Here is an 18,710-nt window from a genome sequence, read left to right on the forward strand (position 1 = left end):
GAATTCTGTGGTTCAATCACAAAAATAGAAACTCTCAAAGGAGAGTTTTCCAAATCGTGCCTACCCCATTCAGCTCAGTGTAAAGTAGAACCTGCACAGAAGATGGGCTTATTACAGAGGACTGGCATATGTTACAAGATTCTATGGAAGCTCCTGAGAGTCTAAACTGAATTATCTGGAAAATGCAAAACAGTGTAGATAAAATAAGGATTTTGTATAATCAATAAAAAAAAAAAAAAAGAATCTGCCATCCTTAGGATGGCAAAGAGTTGAACAGGCAAAAACCTGAAGATTCCAGAGGAATGGAAAGGAAGTATTTTACTTACTTCCTCAGACAGCCTTAGGGGAATTCTTGGAGTTTTCACATCTCCTACTTGAGGGGGACCAAGAATTCCCAACATCATCTGTTTAGGCCAGTTGTGAAAGCACAGAAGTTTGAGAAGAATTTACTTGTGTTATAGATGGGGGCAGAGTCATGGTTAACCCTCGGGATTGTCATTTAGGGGTGTTCACAGATATTCTATTTTAACTGTTATTGGCCATGCTTTGGTAACACATGTCACTTCTGGGGAAAACTTTGGAGAGTGAATGTACAATTCCCCACACATCTTCTTCCTTTCTTGATGAGAAAGAAAACCCCCTTTGAGGCAGAGGTTCCATCAGCCTGGGTCCCTGAGTAGCTATTAATGGGCAGAGCACCCCCACAGCATTAACTGATGTTGGTATGTACGTGGAATAGGGGGAAAATATATTTGGTATGTTAAACAACCAAGATGTGGGGTCTATTTGTTACAGCAGCCCAAACTGGCTCATCTATACTTGCATTTGATGAATTAATTTGAGTGACAGCAAAGAAAGGTGGGGTTACAGCTGGCCTGCAGCTAAGACTGCACTCATTACCCATAAGAAGGTTATCCATTCTGTGGGTGCTGAGCAAAGAAAAAGTCGAGGATTACTACTCCAAGCTGGCTCTTGGGTAGAAGTCAGATGTTTCAGGAAACACTATTTACCCTTTCAGCTCTTTAGAGTTATCACATATGTTACATATGAGCTGAATTCCTACTAACCGCTTCTGGAAATGTGCCTTCACACACACAGTACCTGAACTGCCATTCTTCATCAAAGACTTACATTTTTATAAACTAATTTTTGTAAAAGTCTTCAATGATTCTAAGTCAGTGGTTTTCAAACTGAGCTCCAAGAAACCTAGAAAAGAGAGGAGGCCCAGTGGAGACCTCAGAGCCCTGGAGGAGGAAGGCACTTTCAATAGAACAAATCCCATTTTTAGCTACTTTATGTATCTTATTCTGTTTGAACAAAAGTCTTCATGACCAAAACTTAGGCTCTCAGTGTGGCTGCTTAATGTCTGGAGCAGCAATGAAACCAAACAGGCCAGCTCAGACATAGCTAGAATTGGAGAAGAGGAAATTACAGATAAAAATTCAAATAGTAAACCCTGGCCTAGGTAAACGACTAAACACATTTATAACAATAATTTGTTGTTCAGTTTCTAAGTCATGTCTCACTCTCTGCAACTGCATGGACCGCAGCACACAAGGCTTCCTTGTCCTTCACTGTCTCCCAGCATTTGTTCAAATTCATGTCCATTGAGTTGGTGATGCCATCTAACTATCTCATCCTCTGCCATTCCTTTCTCCTTTCGCCTTCAATTTTTCCTAGCATCAGGGTATTTTCCAGTGAGTCATCTCTTTGCATCATGTGGCCAAAGCATTAGAGCTTCAGCTTCAGCGTTAGTCTTTCCAATGAATATTCAGGGTTGATTTCCTTTAGGATTGACTGGTTTGATGTCCATGCAGTCTAAGGGACTTTTAAGAGTGTTCCCCAGCACCACAGTTCAAAAGCATCAATTTTTTGGCGCTCAGCTTTCTTTATGGTCCAACTCTCACACTGGTACATGACTGTTGGAAAAATCAGCTTTGACTATATGGACCTTTGTTGGCAAAGTGATGTCTCTGCTTTTTAATACGCTATTAGGTTTGTCATAGCTTTTCTTCCAAGGAGCAAGCGCCTTTTAATTTCATCGCTGCAGTAACCATCCACAGTGGTTTTGGAGCCCAATAAAAGAAAATATGTCACTGTTTCCACTTTTTCCCCTATTTGCAATATAGCAATAATAAACATCATTATTATTGCTAATATCTGTCACCGTCTACTAGAATGGAAACTCCATGAAGGTAAGAATTCTTGTCTGTTTTATTAACTGCTAGATTCTTTAGCACTTAGAATGATGCCTGGCATACAGTAAATGCTGCAACATGTTTCTGTTGGACTCAGCCATAAATTAGAGTGAATCCTGGCTCACTATTACATTTAATTCTCACAAGTGACTGTATTAGGGGGATGCTATTCTAATCTTCACTTAACAGTCAAAATAACTGAGACACAGGGAGGTTGAGTAGCTTGTTCTCAGTTATACAGCTGGTAAGTGAGGAGACTGGGACTTCCCTGGTGGCTCAGACGGTAAAGCGTCTGTCTACAATGCGGGAGACCTGGGTTCAATCCCTGGGTTCGGAAGATCCTCTGGAGAAGGAAATGGCAACCCCCTCCAGTATTCTTGCCTGGATAATTCCATGGACAGAGGAGCCTGGTAGGCTACAGTCCATGGGGTCGCAAAGAGTCGGACACAACTGAGTGACTTCACTTCACTTCAAGTGAGGAGACTAGAATAAGGTTCCAGACATCCTGGCTCTGTAGCCCACACCACTAATTTGCAATTGATGATCCAGAACTCTTGTTTCTAAATGAGTTAATGAAACTAGTTTAACTGAAATGCCTCCAACCTTTTCTTTCTTCCCTTCACTTCATGTAGGTTTTTCTCTTCGATTACTGTTGTACCTCCATATCCACAGGGGATTGGTTCCAGGACCCCACACCTCTAACCCCTCCACATGAAGAACCCAAATCTGTGCATACTCAGGCCCCTTATATAAATCAATGTGCAAAGTTTGTATGTGACCTATGTTGTTGGTGTTCGTCTCTCAGTCGTGTCTGACTCTGTGACTCCATGGACTGTAGCCCACCAGGCTCCTCTGTCCATGGAATTCTCCAGGCAAGAATACTAGAGCGGGTAGCCATTCCTTTCTCCAGGGGATCTTCCTGACCCAGGGATCAAACCTGGGTCCCCTGCATTGCAGGTGAATTCTTTTACGATTTGAGCCACGAGGGAAGCCCTGATCTATGTACACCCTCCCATATACTTTAAATCATCTCTAGATTACTTATAATACTTAATACAATGTAAATACCATGTAAATAGTTGCCAGTGCACAGCAAATTCAAGTTTTGCTTTTGGGGATTTTCTAGAATTAAAAATATATATTTTTGATCCATACCTTGTTAAATCCACAGATGCAAAAGCCTCAGATACAAATAGCTAAATGTATCATAAATGAGGAAACAGGCACAGAGAGGCTAAGAAAGAGCTAACAGACAGGAGGGTTAAGTTTCCAACCCAAGAAAAGTAACTACACACATACTTTAAACACTGTGCTATAAAGGGAGTCTGAGTGCCTGCTTTCAGATGCAAACTTGAAGTTCTTATTCCTGGTCAGACTTATTAATGAATAAGATAGCAGTCATACACTGGTATTGGCTCATGTCCCAAACATACAAATACATTTAATGAGAGTATTCCACCCTTGGAAATATTGACCGCTAAGTCATTACTGGAGGATAAAACAAATCAGCATATAAGGGCTTTATAAATCTGTTATATTCTTAGCCTAAGAACATCTCAAAACTCTTGGTAAAATTTTTATATTGAAGACAAACATTCAGTAATAAAAGTACACAGTTCATTTCTTTTACGAAGAAAAGCTGTATTAATATCTTGTAATGCTCGCTATACATATTTCTCGGAAATGTTCTGGCCAACTTGGAACTCAGTTTGACTTTCACAGTAATATATGGAGGTTCCACTAACATCAACAGATTTGTCTCTTAGCTGTTCAATTCAACTGCAACCAGATGGAAAATGAAAAATGAGGACAGGGCCAGGCCTGTTGTCAAGACACAAAGGAGTTATTGAGCAGAAATAGTCCAAAGTCTTACCCAGCTGCTATGAAAGCACCAAGAATGATGGCAAAGACACTGACAATGATGTTCAAGGAATATTGTTTCCTGTAATAAATAAATAGTGGAGGGTAGATAGGTAGATAGATAAAGAAAAGGAGGAGGAGAGGAAAAATACAAATTATACTTTTAAATAAACTGAGAATAGACATTGTTAACTGTTTTATAGCTATCATAAAATCTAATGGACAATGCTTTATATAAAAAGAGCACTAAAAGCACATTAAATGGATTAGTAAATCAAACCAAATTTACTCTATTTCTTAAGTATTTGTCTTAATCTAATTATAAATGTATTTCTCTGTTCTCACTAGAGAGATGCTGGGACAAAATGCATAAAAGGTGAAGTGAGTCAGAAAGAGAAAGATAAATATTGTATTCTAACGCATATATACGGAATCTAGAAAAATGGTACTGAAGAATTTATTTACAGGGCAGCAGTGGAGAAACAGACATAGAGAACAGATTTATGGACACGGGGAAAGGGGAGGAGAGGGTGAGATGTATGGAAAGAGTAACATGGAGACTTACATTACTATATGTAAAACAGATTGCTGTATGGCTCAGGAAACTCAAACAGGGGCTCTGTATCAACCTAGAGGGGTGGGATGGGGCGGGAGATGGGAGGGAGGTTCAAAAGGGAGGGGATATATGTATACCTATGGCTGATTCATGTTGAGGTTTGACAGAAAACAGCAAAATTCTGTAAAGCAATTATCCTTCAATTAAAAAAAAAAAAAAAAAAGCAGAAGAGCTCCTGCTGGTAGGTCTAGTTGGTTTATACTTTTATCAAGCATCCAAAGATTAAGATAAAATTCAATAGTAAAGCTTAGAACACTGGACCATCATCCTAATTTCATTGTTTAGTAATCTCCACAGCAAAACCAAGAATCACCATTTTAGAGTCAACCTGAATATCTTTACATGAAAATTTTAAACCAACATTATAAGAATTAATTTATTCTGACGTTACATCATAATTACTGCATCAGAATGAATTTCCCCGATCTCCTGCACACCTACTATAGTATAGCATACATCCTATACATGTGGACAACTTTTCCTTGCCATTCCAGAATCAGTGTATATTCCATTCAGCTCAGAAAACAGATTTACATCTGTTTTGCAGGGGTTGGTTTTTTTAGAATTTTCTACTACAAGTGCATATTATTTGTCTAATTATAAAATTATAACTTTTCTTAAAAAAAAAAACACTCATAACATGTTAAGAAATCATGGAAATAGAAGTCTGCTTTTAAATGAATAAACCATTGGCCCTTAAGTTATTTCAACAAGCACTTCAAACCAACTATTTGTAAAGATGACTAGATGTTGAGAATTTGCTAGCTAAAAATAATGTGGGCGTGTGGGGAGAGGACACCAAAGGAAGAGAGGAAAAAAAAAAATCACCCGAGTATGATGGTTTCCAGCAGTAAAGTAAGTGGAATGGTAAATTTCCTGAGCACAGTGAACATCGGCAAGCTGTCAGAAAAGAATCAAGTATAATAACATCAGACACCGAGTACTTTTTTAATGTTTTACATTTTCAATTAAGCCCATTAATTTTCTAAATTAAATATAAAGAGTTAACTTTCATTACCACGTATATTACTAAGTCATATAAAATAATAAAAAGAAATGGAAATTTAATAATTTCATGCCACTTTTACTTATTAGCAATTCAAAATATCATACTGTCTGACTACTACAAAGTGTTGAAACTACAAAGATTGTGTTAAAAGATTATATGCAATGTGAACCTATACACCCTTTGACAAAACAAGTTAGGACTAAGTATGGACAGTCCTAACCTCGGATCTAATCACTTCTTGTTAGGAAACTTACCCTAAGATAATAACCCAGAGAAAAGAAAAAATTGATGTGCACAAAGATGTTCACTGCAGTAGTGTCTTTGGGGAAAATATCAGAAACAATCTAAATATCAGACAAGGCAATGATCAAACAAATTCGGGTTAAATCCACTTGAGGGAACCTTATGCACTAATCCTATAATATAAAACTTGACCACTCTTAGAAAACAAACGTTAAATAAATCAAGGAGGTAACGAAACTATGTAGAGCCTACAACTGTAATAAGATACATTCTATGTACAGAAAGAGACTGAAAGTGAATATTTAAAATAGGATAAAGTTATGGGTAATTTTCCCCAAAAACTTTATGTAGAAGGCCACATTCACTGCCTTTTAAAAATACTTATGAGCCTTTCACTCAAAACCCAGAGATTCCAGGACACAGCTCAATGCACAGCCACAGACTGCCAGGGCTGGAAAAACCCACCTCCATCTGTTTCCAGTGTGACTCTCAGAAGATGTGACCTAAAGAAGGAAAGTCAGAACCTTAAGGGAGAGGGGGCAGCTCCTCCTGACCAGACCTTCAGAGGGGTTTCCCACAACAACCAGAGAGCAGTGCAGAAAGAATTTTCAGGAACTTTATATCCATACTTAAAGATGTCTTATGAGACTGGTTTGAATGGCCTTTTTCAAAGCAAGATTTTTTAAAAGTCATTATTTTCCATTAAATTCAAAAAAATACTTTTAGATGATGCCTTTTAAAAGCAGCAAGGGAAATCCCTCGTTGTCCAGTGGTTTGGACTCTGCACTCTCAGTGCCAAAAACATGGGTTCAAGCCCTAGTTAGGGAACTAATATCCCATAAGCTGTACATTGTGGCCAAAAAGAAAAAATAATAATAATAAAATAAAAGCAGATATGGATACTTAATAGTAAAAAGCTGAATGTTCTTCCCCTAAGATCAGGAATAAGACTAGGATGTTTGCTCTCACCACTACATCTATTTCATATTGCACTTGAATTTCTAGATAGGGCAATTAGTCCAAAAAAAAAAAAAAAAGCATATAGTTTGGAAAAAAGAAAAGAAAGTTGTCTCTATTTTCAGATGATATATATATATCTAGAAACTCCTAAGAAATCCACCATAAAATTATTAGAACAAATGAAATAAGTATGCACGAAACAGAATATACAAAAATCAATTGCACTTCTATATACTAGCAATGAGCAACCCAAAAAGGAAATGAGCAATTCAAAAAGGAAATGAACAACTCCATTTATGATAGCATCAAAAAGAAAAAAATTCTTAGGAGTAACTTAACAAAAGCAGTGTAAGAACTGGAATACACTACAAACTACCAAATATTGTTAAAGGATGAAAGAAAATTAAATGGAAAGACACTCCATGCTATGGAACAGAGACTTAATGTTGTTAAAATGGAAATACTTCTCAAATAAATCTATAGATTCAACACAATCCCTATCAAAGTTTCAACCACCTTTTCATCCAGCAATGGACAGACTAATTCTAAAATCAGTGTGGAAATGCAAGAAAACCAACAAACCAAAACAATCTTGAAAAAGAAGAACAAAGTTGGTGAGCCCAATTTCAAAACTTACTACAAAGCTACAATTTTCAGTATTATCTAGTACTGGTTTAAAGTTAAACATTTAATCAAAGCATTAAGATTGAGAATCAAGAAAGAAATCTTTCTAATTAATTAAAAATGTTAAATTAATTTTTAACAAGGGTACCAAGACCATGCAATGGGGAAATAACAGTCTTTCAATAAATAACACTGAAACAACTCAACACTCATATGCAAAAGAATGATTTTGGACCCCTACCTCACTCTATATGTAAAAAATTATCTCAAAATATATCAAAGACCTAAATATAGGAAAACTAAGGCAATGGCACCTCCAGTACTCTTGCCTGGAAAATCCCATGGACAGAGGAGCCTGGTAGGCTGCAGTCCATGGGGTCGCTGAGGGTCGGACACAACTGAGCGACTTCACTGCCACTTTTCACTTTCATGCATTGGACAAGGAAATGGCAACCCACGCCAGTGTTCTTGCCTGGAGAATCCCAGGGACAGGGGAGCCTGGTGGGCTGCCCTTTATGGGGTTGCACAAAGTCGGACACGACTCAAGTGACTTAGCAGCAGGAGCCACATAAAACTCTTAAATGAAAGAATAGGATTATATCTTTATGACCCTGGATCAGGCAAAGTCTTCTTAGACACAATACCAAAAGCACAGCAACAATAACAAAAAATAGATATATCAGACTTTACCAAAATGTAAATGTTTATAAATAGATAAAGAACATGTGATAGATCCAAACAGTAGAATCTTATACAATCTTACTAAGGAATGAAATTTTGATACATGCTACAACATGGATGAAACTTAAAAACATCACACTAACTGAAATAAACTGGACGTAATAAAATGACAAATATTGTATGATTCTATTTGTATGAAATATCTAGAACAGGCAAATTCATAGAGACAGTAAGTAAAACAGATTACCAGGGCTGGGGGGGGAGGGGGAATGGGGCATTATTGTTTAATGATACAGAATTTCTGTTGGGGATGATGAAAACTTCCTGGAAATAGGTAGTGGTGATGGTTGCTCAAGACTGTGGATATATGTAATAAACTGTCCACTTAAAAATGGTTAAAATGTTTAGATTAGGTATGTTTAACTTTAATTATTAACTAAATTTTTAAAACCTTAAAACTTTTGTGCTTCGAAGCACACCATCAAGAGAGTAAAAAGACAATCCACAGAATACGAGAAAATTTTGCAATCATGTACATAATAAAGCACCTGTATCTAGAATATATAAAGACTTAAAACTCAATAATAAAAAGATAAATAACCCTATTAAAAATAGGCAAAGGACTTGAATAGACATTCCTCCAAAGAAGCCATATAAATGGCTGATAAGCACATGAAAAGGTGGTCAGTATCATTAGCCATCAGGGCAACGCAAATCAAAACCACAGTGAGATACCACTTCACAGCCACTGCAACAGCTATAATCAAAAAGACAGATAATAACAAATTTGGCAAGAATGTAGAGAAATTGAAACCCTCATACATTGCTGATGGGAAAGTAAAATGGTACAGCCACTTTGGAAAATAGTTTGGCAGTTCCTCAAAATGTTAAACACATATGACTCAGCAATCCCACTCCCAGGTATGGACCCAGTTGATGGCACTTAATCGGGCCCAAAACCATGAAGGCATCTTGGTCTTTCTTTTTCTCATACACTGTATGTTATTAATCAGGACACTGTGTTAGCCCTTCCTTCCAAATATATCCAGCACCCATACTATGGCCTCAATCTTATAACAAAAATAAGTAGGGGACCCTTGGAGAAATGGCAGAAAAAGTCTGATAAACCTGGACATCATGTGCCAGGAAGCAAGGAAGTAATTTAAAGACTACTGGAGTCCTAGAACATAGGAGTCAACTCTAAGAGCTCCCACTGACCTGAGATGATACAATTTAAGCATCAAAAGATGCATATAATGAACTAAAACATTAGGTAAATGAAACAAATAGCTCAATGGAACAGAATAGAGAGCCCAGAAATAAACCCACACAAACAGAGTCAACTGATCTCTGACAAAGCAGTAAATACAGTTCAAGGGAGAAAGGCCAGCCTTTCAAGAAATGGTTTTCAAACAACCAGACATCTACATGTTAAAAAAAACAAAAACAAAAAACTGAATCTAGAGACAGGCTTTATACCTATCACAAAACTTAACTTCAAAATGGACCATACACCTAAATGTAAAACATAAAACCTCTGGAAGATAATGTAGGAGAAAATCTAGAGGACCCTGGTTTGGTAATGAGTTTTTAGATAAAATATCAAAGGCATAATCCATGAAAGAAAAAAAATGATAGTGGAATGTCATTAAAATGTAAACTCCTGCTCTGAGAAACAGTGTTAAGAGAATGAAAAGGCAAGCTATAGACTGAAAGAAAATATTTGCAAAGTGCGTATCTCATATGGGACTTGTAAATAACAATTCATGAGTTAATAATGCTGATAAAAAACAAAACAAACAAAAAACAGCAGTTCACTACTGAAGGTGACACAACACTGGTTTATTACTCTGGCTGCTTAAAAATAAAGCTTTTATCCTGCCTTTCCTGTATGAAATGGTGAATGGAAATTTGTATTCAGGAGGAGAAGGGGACGACAAAGGATGAGATGGCTGGATGGTATCACTGACTCGATGGACGTGAGTCTGAATGAACTCCGGGAGTTGGTGATGGACAGAGAGGCCTGGCATGCTGCGATTCATGGGGTCGAAAAGAGTCGGACATGACTGAGCGACTGGACTGAACTGAACTGAGGAAGTTTAGATTAAAACTGCAGAAGGGGAGATATAGTTTAGAAAATCATCATTTTTCAATTTGTAATGAAATAATGGATCTACACAATGATCATCAATGTGTGCTAACCTCATTAGGTAAAAAATTGATGGGGAACATTCTAATGAAGGGACCAGACTGACCCCTTAAAATCATTAAAGATAGAATTTTTGATCAATTAATTATCATTAAAAGTGGGATAAAACATTATGTGCCCTATGAGGTGATGCAGAAGAAAGAACCCAACATCACTAATAAACTGATCTTGCCTGAAAAACTGAATCTGAATTTGACTAAGCCTCTAGAGCCAACTTCCAGTTTACTGAAAACAGGGGAGACAGAAACATACCAGATGACACCATGTATAAGCAATTTCCTTCCTTCCTCCTCAGTCTTACTTGCTGAAAGCCTTCATCTTCCTCTTCTGCTACGCATGCAGAAAAGTATTGAAGAACACCTCTAATAAAGATGTTCCTAGATCACTAAAAAAAAAAGAAGCCCTCATCTACCCAGACCCCCAGTGCAAGAGCTGGGCAGCTATCAGGGTAACTGAAGGCACTCCCACGCTGCAAGTGGGCTCAGAGACAGGCCAAGGGGTTACACGGCAATACAGCAATAGCACTTGCCACAGGAAGCTTTAATACAAATTTGGAAATTAAGGAAAATTGGTTGATGTAATCCCAGAAAGAAACAACTAAAAGGTATAATCAGAAACAGGATTGCACATTTTGTTTTTCACAACCACCACAATCTGCCCTTTGCAAACAAGAGTGAAAGGCAACAGGTTCTATGTACTTTCTCCTTCTGGTTTACTTCCTACCTGCCTCTTCTCTACTCTTCCTGTGCTAACAGACTTTATTCCACTTCTGTCACCCTTTGCATAAACTTGATTTCTCATTATTCACATCTTTTTCATAAGGTTCGTGACCCGAATGTGTATTCATTAGGCTACATGTTTCACACCACATTTTCCAATTTATAGGATGACTTGTTCATTGTACACTTCCATTTTCATTTTTATAGGGACTATTAACAAAGTCCCTATTTTATAGTCAAAGGACCATAAAGTAAATGCAGATGCACACTTCAGAAATATGTATCACATACTTGAAAATAAAATCTGTCATTAATTTTTCCTCATACCAAACTTGAACGACACAAAAACTGAGAGTGTTCCTGCTTTTATAAAACTGTGATGGAATCAAAAGCTACACAGAACCACATTCGTATAAATGAATCTTCCCGGAAAATCATATGTTCTCTATCTTGATTTCTACAGATCTCCCATTCTATCTTCAGACTTGGACATAAAGAAAACTATATCAGCTTTTTAACATTTCTAAAGCATTATCAAACTCAAAACTACCTTATTTCCTTAAATTATAAAATATTATTATCTTCTATATCGCCCAAGCAATATCTTGAAAAATCAAAGTTTATCTCTGTGACACTAAAAGGAAACTAGTGAAGAACTGACAATGAACCATTATTCTGCACTCTACCTTAATTTACTTGTGCTTGCTAATCCACTTATGTGGTTTCCAACGTAGAGGAGAGGCAGAGGAAACAGCTTCAATAAAAAAAAAAAGAAAGAATATTTGGTTAGAACTCCAATAACATTTTCCTTCATCAATAAAGATGGTGACACTCAATCCCCATTAGAAAGCAAATCATTCAGAGTTCCTTTCCTTCCAATGATTGAATTTTCCAGAATCCAGAACACATACAAGTTTCTCCATGTGATCAAAAAATAGGTATGCAGTGATATCCCCAATCCTGGTGGTGGTGGGGAAGGTGGATAGAAACAGAAATTTTGGCCTTGCCCATATTAGTAGACCATTTCCCTAAAACAAAGCTCTGAACAAGCACCTCTCTTGGGCAGAGACCTCCAGCTAGGTTGGTGAGTTGAGGATGGGTGCTTATAGTTTATAAACTCTATAAATATAGATCATGGATGAGGTTCAGAAAGCCATTGAAAAAGTGTGCAAACTTCTGCTATCTAGGCGTATAAGCACTTTTCTGGATGAAGACAAAGGTTCATATCTCACTGACGTGTCAAATAGTTAGTGATGTTTTCATAAAGCTGTGTATGTTGGCCGCATTACTTTGTCTTAAAGGCCTAGAATACATAAATATCTACCAAGGTTAAACAATGTAGCCTGTTCTTCCAAGAAGCAAGCATCTTTTAATTTCATGCTTGCAGCCACCATCTGCAGTGATTTTTGGAGCCCCGCCAAAATTAAGTCTGTCACTGTTTCCCCATCTATTTGCCATGAAGTGATGGGACTGGATGCTCTTACATTAATTTTTTGAATGTTGAGTTTCAAGCCAACTTTTTTACTCTCCTTTCATTTTCATCAAGAGGCTCTTTAGTTTCTCTTCACTTTCTGCCATTAGAGTGGTAGCATCTGCATATCTTAGGCTGTTGATATTTCTCCCAGCAATCTTGATTCCAGCTTGTGCTTCATCCAGCCCTGCATTTCACATGATGTACTCTGCATATAAGTTAAATAAGCAGGGTGACAATATACAGCCTTGATGTACTCCCTTCTGGATCTGGAACCAGTCTAACCATGTCCAGTTCTAACTGTTGCTTTCTGACCTGCATACAGATTTCTCAGGAGGCAGGTAAGATGGTCTGCTATTCCCATCTCTTTAAGAATTTTCCACAGTTTGTTTTGATCCACACAGTCAAAGGCTTTGGCATAGTCAATAAAGCAGAGATAGATGTTTCTCCAGAACTCTCTTGCTTTTTCGATGATCCAACAGATGTTGGCAATTTGATCTCTGGTTCCTCTGCCTTTTCTAAAACCAGCTTGAACATCTGGAAGTTCACAGTTCACGTACTGATGAAGTCTGGCTTGGAGAATTTTGAGCATTACTTTACTAGCATGTGAGATGAGTGCAATTATACGATAGTTTGAGCATTCTTTGACATTGCCTTTCTTTGGGATTGGAATGAAGACTGACATTTCCCAGTCCTGTGGCCACTGCTGAGTTTTCCAAATTTGCTGGCATATTGCGTGCAGCACTTTCACAGCATCAACTTTTAGGATTTGAAATAGCTCAACTGAAATTCCATCACCTCCATTATCTTTGTTTGTAGTGATGCTTTGTAAGGCCCACTTGACTTTGCATTCGAGGATGTCTGTCTCTAGATGAGTGATCACACCATCGTGGTTATTTGGGTCATGAAGATCTTTTTTGTATAGTTCTGTGTACTGTTGCCACCTCTTCTTAATATCTTCTGCTTCTGTTCAGTCCATATGATTTCTGTCCTTTACTATGCTCATCTTTGCATGAAATGTTCACTTGGTATCTCTAATTTTCTGGAAGAGATCTCTAGTCTTTCCCATTCTATTGTTTTCCTCTGTTTCTTTACAGGCTTTCTTATCTCTGCTTGCTATTTTTTGGAACTCCGCATTCAAATGGTTATATCTTTCCTTTTCTCCTTTGCCTTTCGCTTCTCTTTTCTCAGCTATTTGTAAGGCCTTCTCAGACAACCATTTTGCCTTTTCGCATTTCTTTTTCTTGGGGATGGTCTTGATCACCACCTCCTGTACAATGTTATGAACCTCTGTCCATAGTTCTTCAGGCACTTTGTCTATCAGATCCAATCCCTTGAATCTATTTGTCACTTCCACTGTATAATTTGTCACTTCCACAGTATAAGGGATTTGATTTGTGAAGGGGTGTAAGGAAGTGAAACTAACACATCCCCCTGCCTGAAGCTTGCCACTCAAGGAGATATTTGCAAGAATTAAATGGTCTTTTTACTTTGTTTCCTTACCTCCCCACCATCTCTGATCCATAAAAGAACCTGGCATTCAGGCCTCAACGAGACAGTTATTTTGAGGCCTAGCCTGTCTTCTTAGGCAGCTGGCTCCCCAAATAAAGTCCCTTCCTTGTCTCAATGCTTCATCTCTTGGATTTATTGGCCTACTTTTTATTTATTTATGTGGCAAGTAAAGCAAGCTTGGACTCCTTAACACAACCACAATTAGAAAGCATTTATTCTTTGGCATTCAGCCTTCTTTATCATCCAACCCTCACATCATACATGACAACTGGAAAAACCATAACCTAGACTACACAGTTTTAATTAACAGTAATCTTTTGAAGTTCCAACTGCCTAATCTTTGTTGCAAAAATTTTTACATACGATGGCTCCTCCCTTACCTCTTTGGAGCACTCTCTCAGAGCTATCTCAGATGAGAGACTGCCTCCTGGGCTTAAGTCCTCGTTTTGTCTTCAGAATAAAACATAATTCTCAACTTTCAGGTTGTGTGTTTTTTTCTGGTCAACAATGTTCTGGTTAACAGTGTACAACTGACTCAATCACGCTGCTGCTGCTGCTGCTAAGTCGCTTCAGTCGTGTCCGACTCTGTGCAACCCCATAGACGGCAGCCCACCAGGCTCCCCCACCCCTGGGATTCTCCAGGCAAGAACACTGGAGTGGGGTCCCATGTCCTTCTCCAATGCATGAAAGTGAAAAGTGAAAGTGAAGTCACTCAGTTGTGTCCGACTCTTAGCGACCCCATGGACTGCAGACTACCAGGCTCCTCCATCCATGTGATTTTCCAGGCAAGAGTACTGGAGTGGGGTGCCATTGCCTTCTCCGGACTCAACCATACAGCTGGTGATATTACAGTTTCAGAGGTTCTTAGGTATTGAAGAGAATCAGTTGCCCCTACTACCATATAGAACTCAAAATAAAGGCAGTACTGACTTCCAGTTTTTGGTAACCATGGGCAAAATTATTGTGCTAATACCGCTGCTGAAAACAATTAAAAATGCTAGGTAAAATAATTTAAAGCCTTCATAAGGCATGAAAGGGCTAGGAAGATAGTGAGGAACTCCTAGGTCAAAAATAAAGGGGGAACAGAAACCCAGAGAGAAACAATGCAAGCCAGAGATAGCAGAATTACATCTCTGAAGCTCTGCCAAAGCAGAATTCAAACAAGAATATATTTCAAAAACAAAGGAATTTTTTTTTCCCTTTTTCAGACAAAAATGAAGAGAATTTAAGCAGACCATCAGTAAATTCTAAAGAAGGTAGTTAGAGTCAGGAGGAAAACAGCAAGTGTGAGATCCACAAAGGAAAGAAAAACAAAGGAAGCAGTAAATATAAATGGACATTTTCTTAAAAGAAAATGAAAATGTATTATGAGATTTAGAGTGTTAAAGCACTTAGTGGCAAGAGCATATAAGTTGGGAGGAAAAAGAAATGGAGTGAAAGTCCTTGCATTGTTGACAGGGAGAATACATTCACCATTATAATTTGGTAAGTTAGGCATGCCTGTTTTGGATTCCAGGGAAACACTGAAAGAACTGAAACAAGAGTTCCACCTCGTACAATTAAACACTTTAATGCACCAGGAAGGTTTAACTAACTTAAAATTTTAGGCACCTATACTGGTTAGAGCTCTGTGCTTCCACTGCTGGGAGCATGGGTTCGATCCCTGGTCAGGGAACTAAGATTCCCACATGCTGTGTAGTGGGACAAAAAAAAAAAAAGAAAACCTAGGCACCTAATCATACAGTCTCAAAATACAGAAAACAAAACAAAATAACCTAACAAATACTGAGAGAAATGGACAAATCCATAATCAGAGATAATGGCTGTAACAGTATCTCCATTCTCACATACTCTTAAAAATGTGACTTTCATACTCCCTTCCATCCAGAGGTAGGCTTCCCTTGTGGCTCAGCTGGTAAAGAAACTGCCTGCAATGTGGGAGACTTGGGTTCGATCCCTGGGTTGGGAAGATCCCCTGGAGAAGGGATAGGTTACCCACTCCAGTATTCTGGCCTGGAGAATTCCATGGACTGTATAGTCCATGGAGCCGCGAAGAGTCAAACACGGCTGAACCACTTTCACTTTCACTTTCCATCCAGAGGTAGGGTCTATGTCCTAACAGCAAAAGGTAACTAGAACATAGACAAAATGCATCTCAAATAAACCTCCAGCAAACAACATACTTAATGGCGAAATATTAAAAGTTTTCCCTTTGAGATCAGACAAAAATGCCCAGTATTTACATTTCTAACACTGAATTGTAGGTCCTATGCTATACAAGAAAGCAAGTAAAAGAAATGAAAGAATGTTGCAGATACAAAAACAATATACAAAAGAAAGATGAACATGTGCACCTGAGAAATGGGCTATTTCATGCTATATCACTAAACAAAGGTCATCAGCTATTGCAGCCACCACCTGTGCAGCCACAGCCTATGGTGAGCTGCTGAGGCCTAAGGGAACTCAGGAAGGAAAGAAAACCTGCCATATAGGAGCCATCAGACTGCAGTTGCTCCCACATGAGACTTAAGGAAATTTGGGACATGAAAACAGGATACTGGCCCAGATAGCTGAGGTGCATATCAAAGGAATGATTTCCAAGCCCAGATTTTGCATCTTCTTGTACACAGAAAACTGCTATATACCTAAAGTTAACATATTTGGTTTTCTTTAATTAACAGTAATTGTTTGAAGCTCAGACGATCTTCACTTTGTTGCACACTCCTGTATGTCCTAGCTCCCTGCCTCAACTCTTCAGAGAAGATCTCTCACAATTACTTGAGATGCTGCCTCCCAGGCTTGAAGTCCTAAAAATTCCCACTGAATAAACTACAATTCAGAAATTTAAGGTTTGTGAACAATTTTAAGTCAACACACCTCTAACTTTCCAAATAATCTTTTTTGGCCCATGCCTTGCAGCATTTGGGATCTTAGTTCCCTGACCAAGGATCAAACCTGTGCCATCTGCAATGGAACTGCAGAGTCCTAACACTAGACACTAGGAAATTTCCATGCTTAAATGATATATGCAACAATAACAACAACAAAATCTACTTCTAACAAAAAATATTAGAACTCTATGGCAACCAACTCTAGTATTCTTGCCTAGAGAATTCCATGGACAGAAGAGCCTGGAGGGCTACAGTTCATGGGGTTGCAGAGTCAGACATGACTGAGCAACTAACACATGCACATATATAGAGAAAATTATAAAACTTTACTGAGGACAATTGGAAAGGGAGTATGTGCTTCCCTGGCGGCTCAGATGGTAACGAATCTGCCTGCAATGCAGGAAACTTAGGTTTGATCCCTGGATCAGGAAGATCCCCTAAAGAAGGGAATGGCAACCCAGTCCGGTGTTCTCGGCTGGAGAATTCCATGGACAGAGGAGCCTGGCGGGCTTCAATCTGTGGGGTCACAAAGAGATAGACACAACTGAGTGCCCAACACTTTCACTTTTACATATACCATGTACATAGATTATAAGATGCAACACTATAAAGATGTCAATTCACTCCAAATTGCTTTAGACCTTCAATGCAATCCCAATCAAAATCCATAAAGGTTATTTTCCCTGAAAATTGACAATGTGCTTCTAATATTCATCTAAAAATGTGAAGAACCAGGAATTCGGGAGCTAAAGACTTGCTCTATCAGACAGCAAGACTTTGGATCGTGAAAGTCGCTCAGTCGTGTCCGACTCTTTGCAACCCCATGGACTGTATAGTCCCTGGAATTTTCCAGGCCAAAATACTGGAATGGGTAGCCTTTCCCTTCTCCAGGGGATCTTCCCAACCCAGGGATCAAACCCAGGTCTTCCACATTGCAGGCGGATTCTTTACCAGCTGAGCCACAAGGGACTTTGCATAAAGCAATAGTAATTATGACTGTGAGGAAAGAGTGCAGAAACACAGACAAACGGAAAAGCATGGAGAGTCCAGAAACAACAGCATCATGATATAAGTGGCACAACATTAAGGATAAACTTCTCAGCTGATTCTGTGACAACTGAGTACCTAATTGGAAAAAAATAAATGAAATTGGACCATTACCTCACACCATTCACAAAAATCAACTCCAAACAGATTAAAAACCTAATTCTGAAAAACAATATACTTTTTATCTGGAAAAATATCTTTATAATCTCAGGATGGGGAAGAATTTCCTAAGTAAGAAAAATAGTGATTAATTATTAAGGAAAAGACTGATGAAATATAACTGTTTTAAAATTAAGATTCTTTTTCATGATAAGGAATACATGATAAAGAAATACAAGATAAATATATAATAAAGAAAATGAAAAGACAGGTCACAGAAGGGGAAAATGTATTTGTAATGCTATAATAACTAACAAGAGGACTATCATTAATATATTTTTTTAAACTCCTACACAGATCAGTAAGAAAAAGACATAAACCCAACAGAAAAATGGGCACAAGTCTTAACAAGTACTTCACAGAAGAGGATATCCAAATGGGCACTAAAAAATGAAAAGGCACTCAATTTCATTAATAACCAGGGAAATGCAAATAAAAGCCAAGAAGATGTCATTACACACCCAGCATCGGCAAGAATGAGGAGCAATAGGGACTTTCATACACTTTTGTC

General features: G+C 38.1%; 1 protein-coding gene across 1 annotated transcript in view; it reads right to left on the minus strand.

Annotated features, from left to right (window-relative positions):
• SLC35D2 (solute carrier family 35 member D2) overlaps positions 1 to 18,710 on the minus strand; it is a 58,277-nt gene that overhangs the window by 24,060 nt on the left and 15,507 nt on the right. Inside the window, exons 4-6 of the mRNA XM_052645326.1 lie at positions 11,806 to 11,873; positions 5,503 to 5,574; positions 4,072 to 4,140 (exon numbers count right to left, since the gene is read on the minus strand). Of these exons, the coding sequence (XP_052501286.1) occupies positions 4,072 to 4,140; positions 5,503 to 5,574; positions 11,806 to 11,873 (209 nt within the window). The remainder of the gene's footprint in view (positions 1 to 4,071; positions 4,141 to 5,502; positions 5,575 to 11,805; positions 11,874 to 18,710) is intronic.

Source organism: Budorcas taxicolor, chromosome 8 (genome assembly GCF_023091745.1).
Source record: "Budorcas taxicolor isolate Tak-1 chromosome 8, Takin1.1, whole genome shotgun sequence".
Classification (NCBI taxonomy): Eukaryota; Metazoa; Chordata; class Mammalia; order Artiodactyla; family Bovidae; genus Budorcas; species Budorcas taxicolor.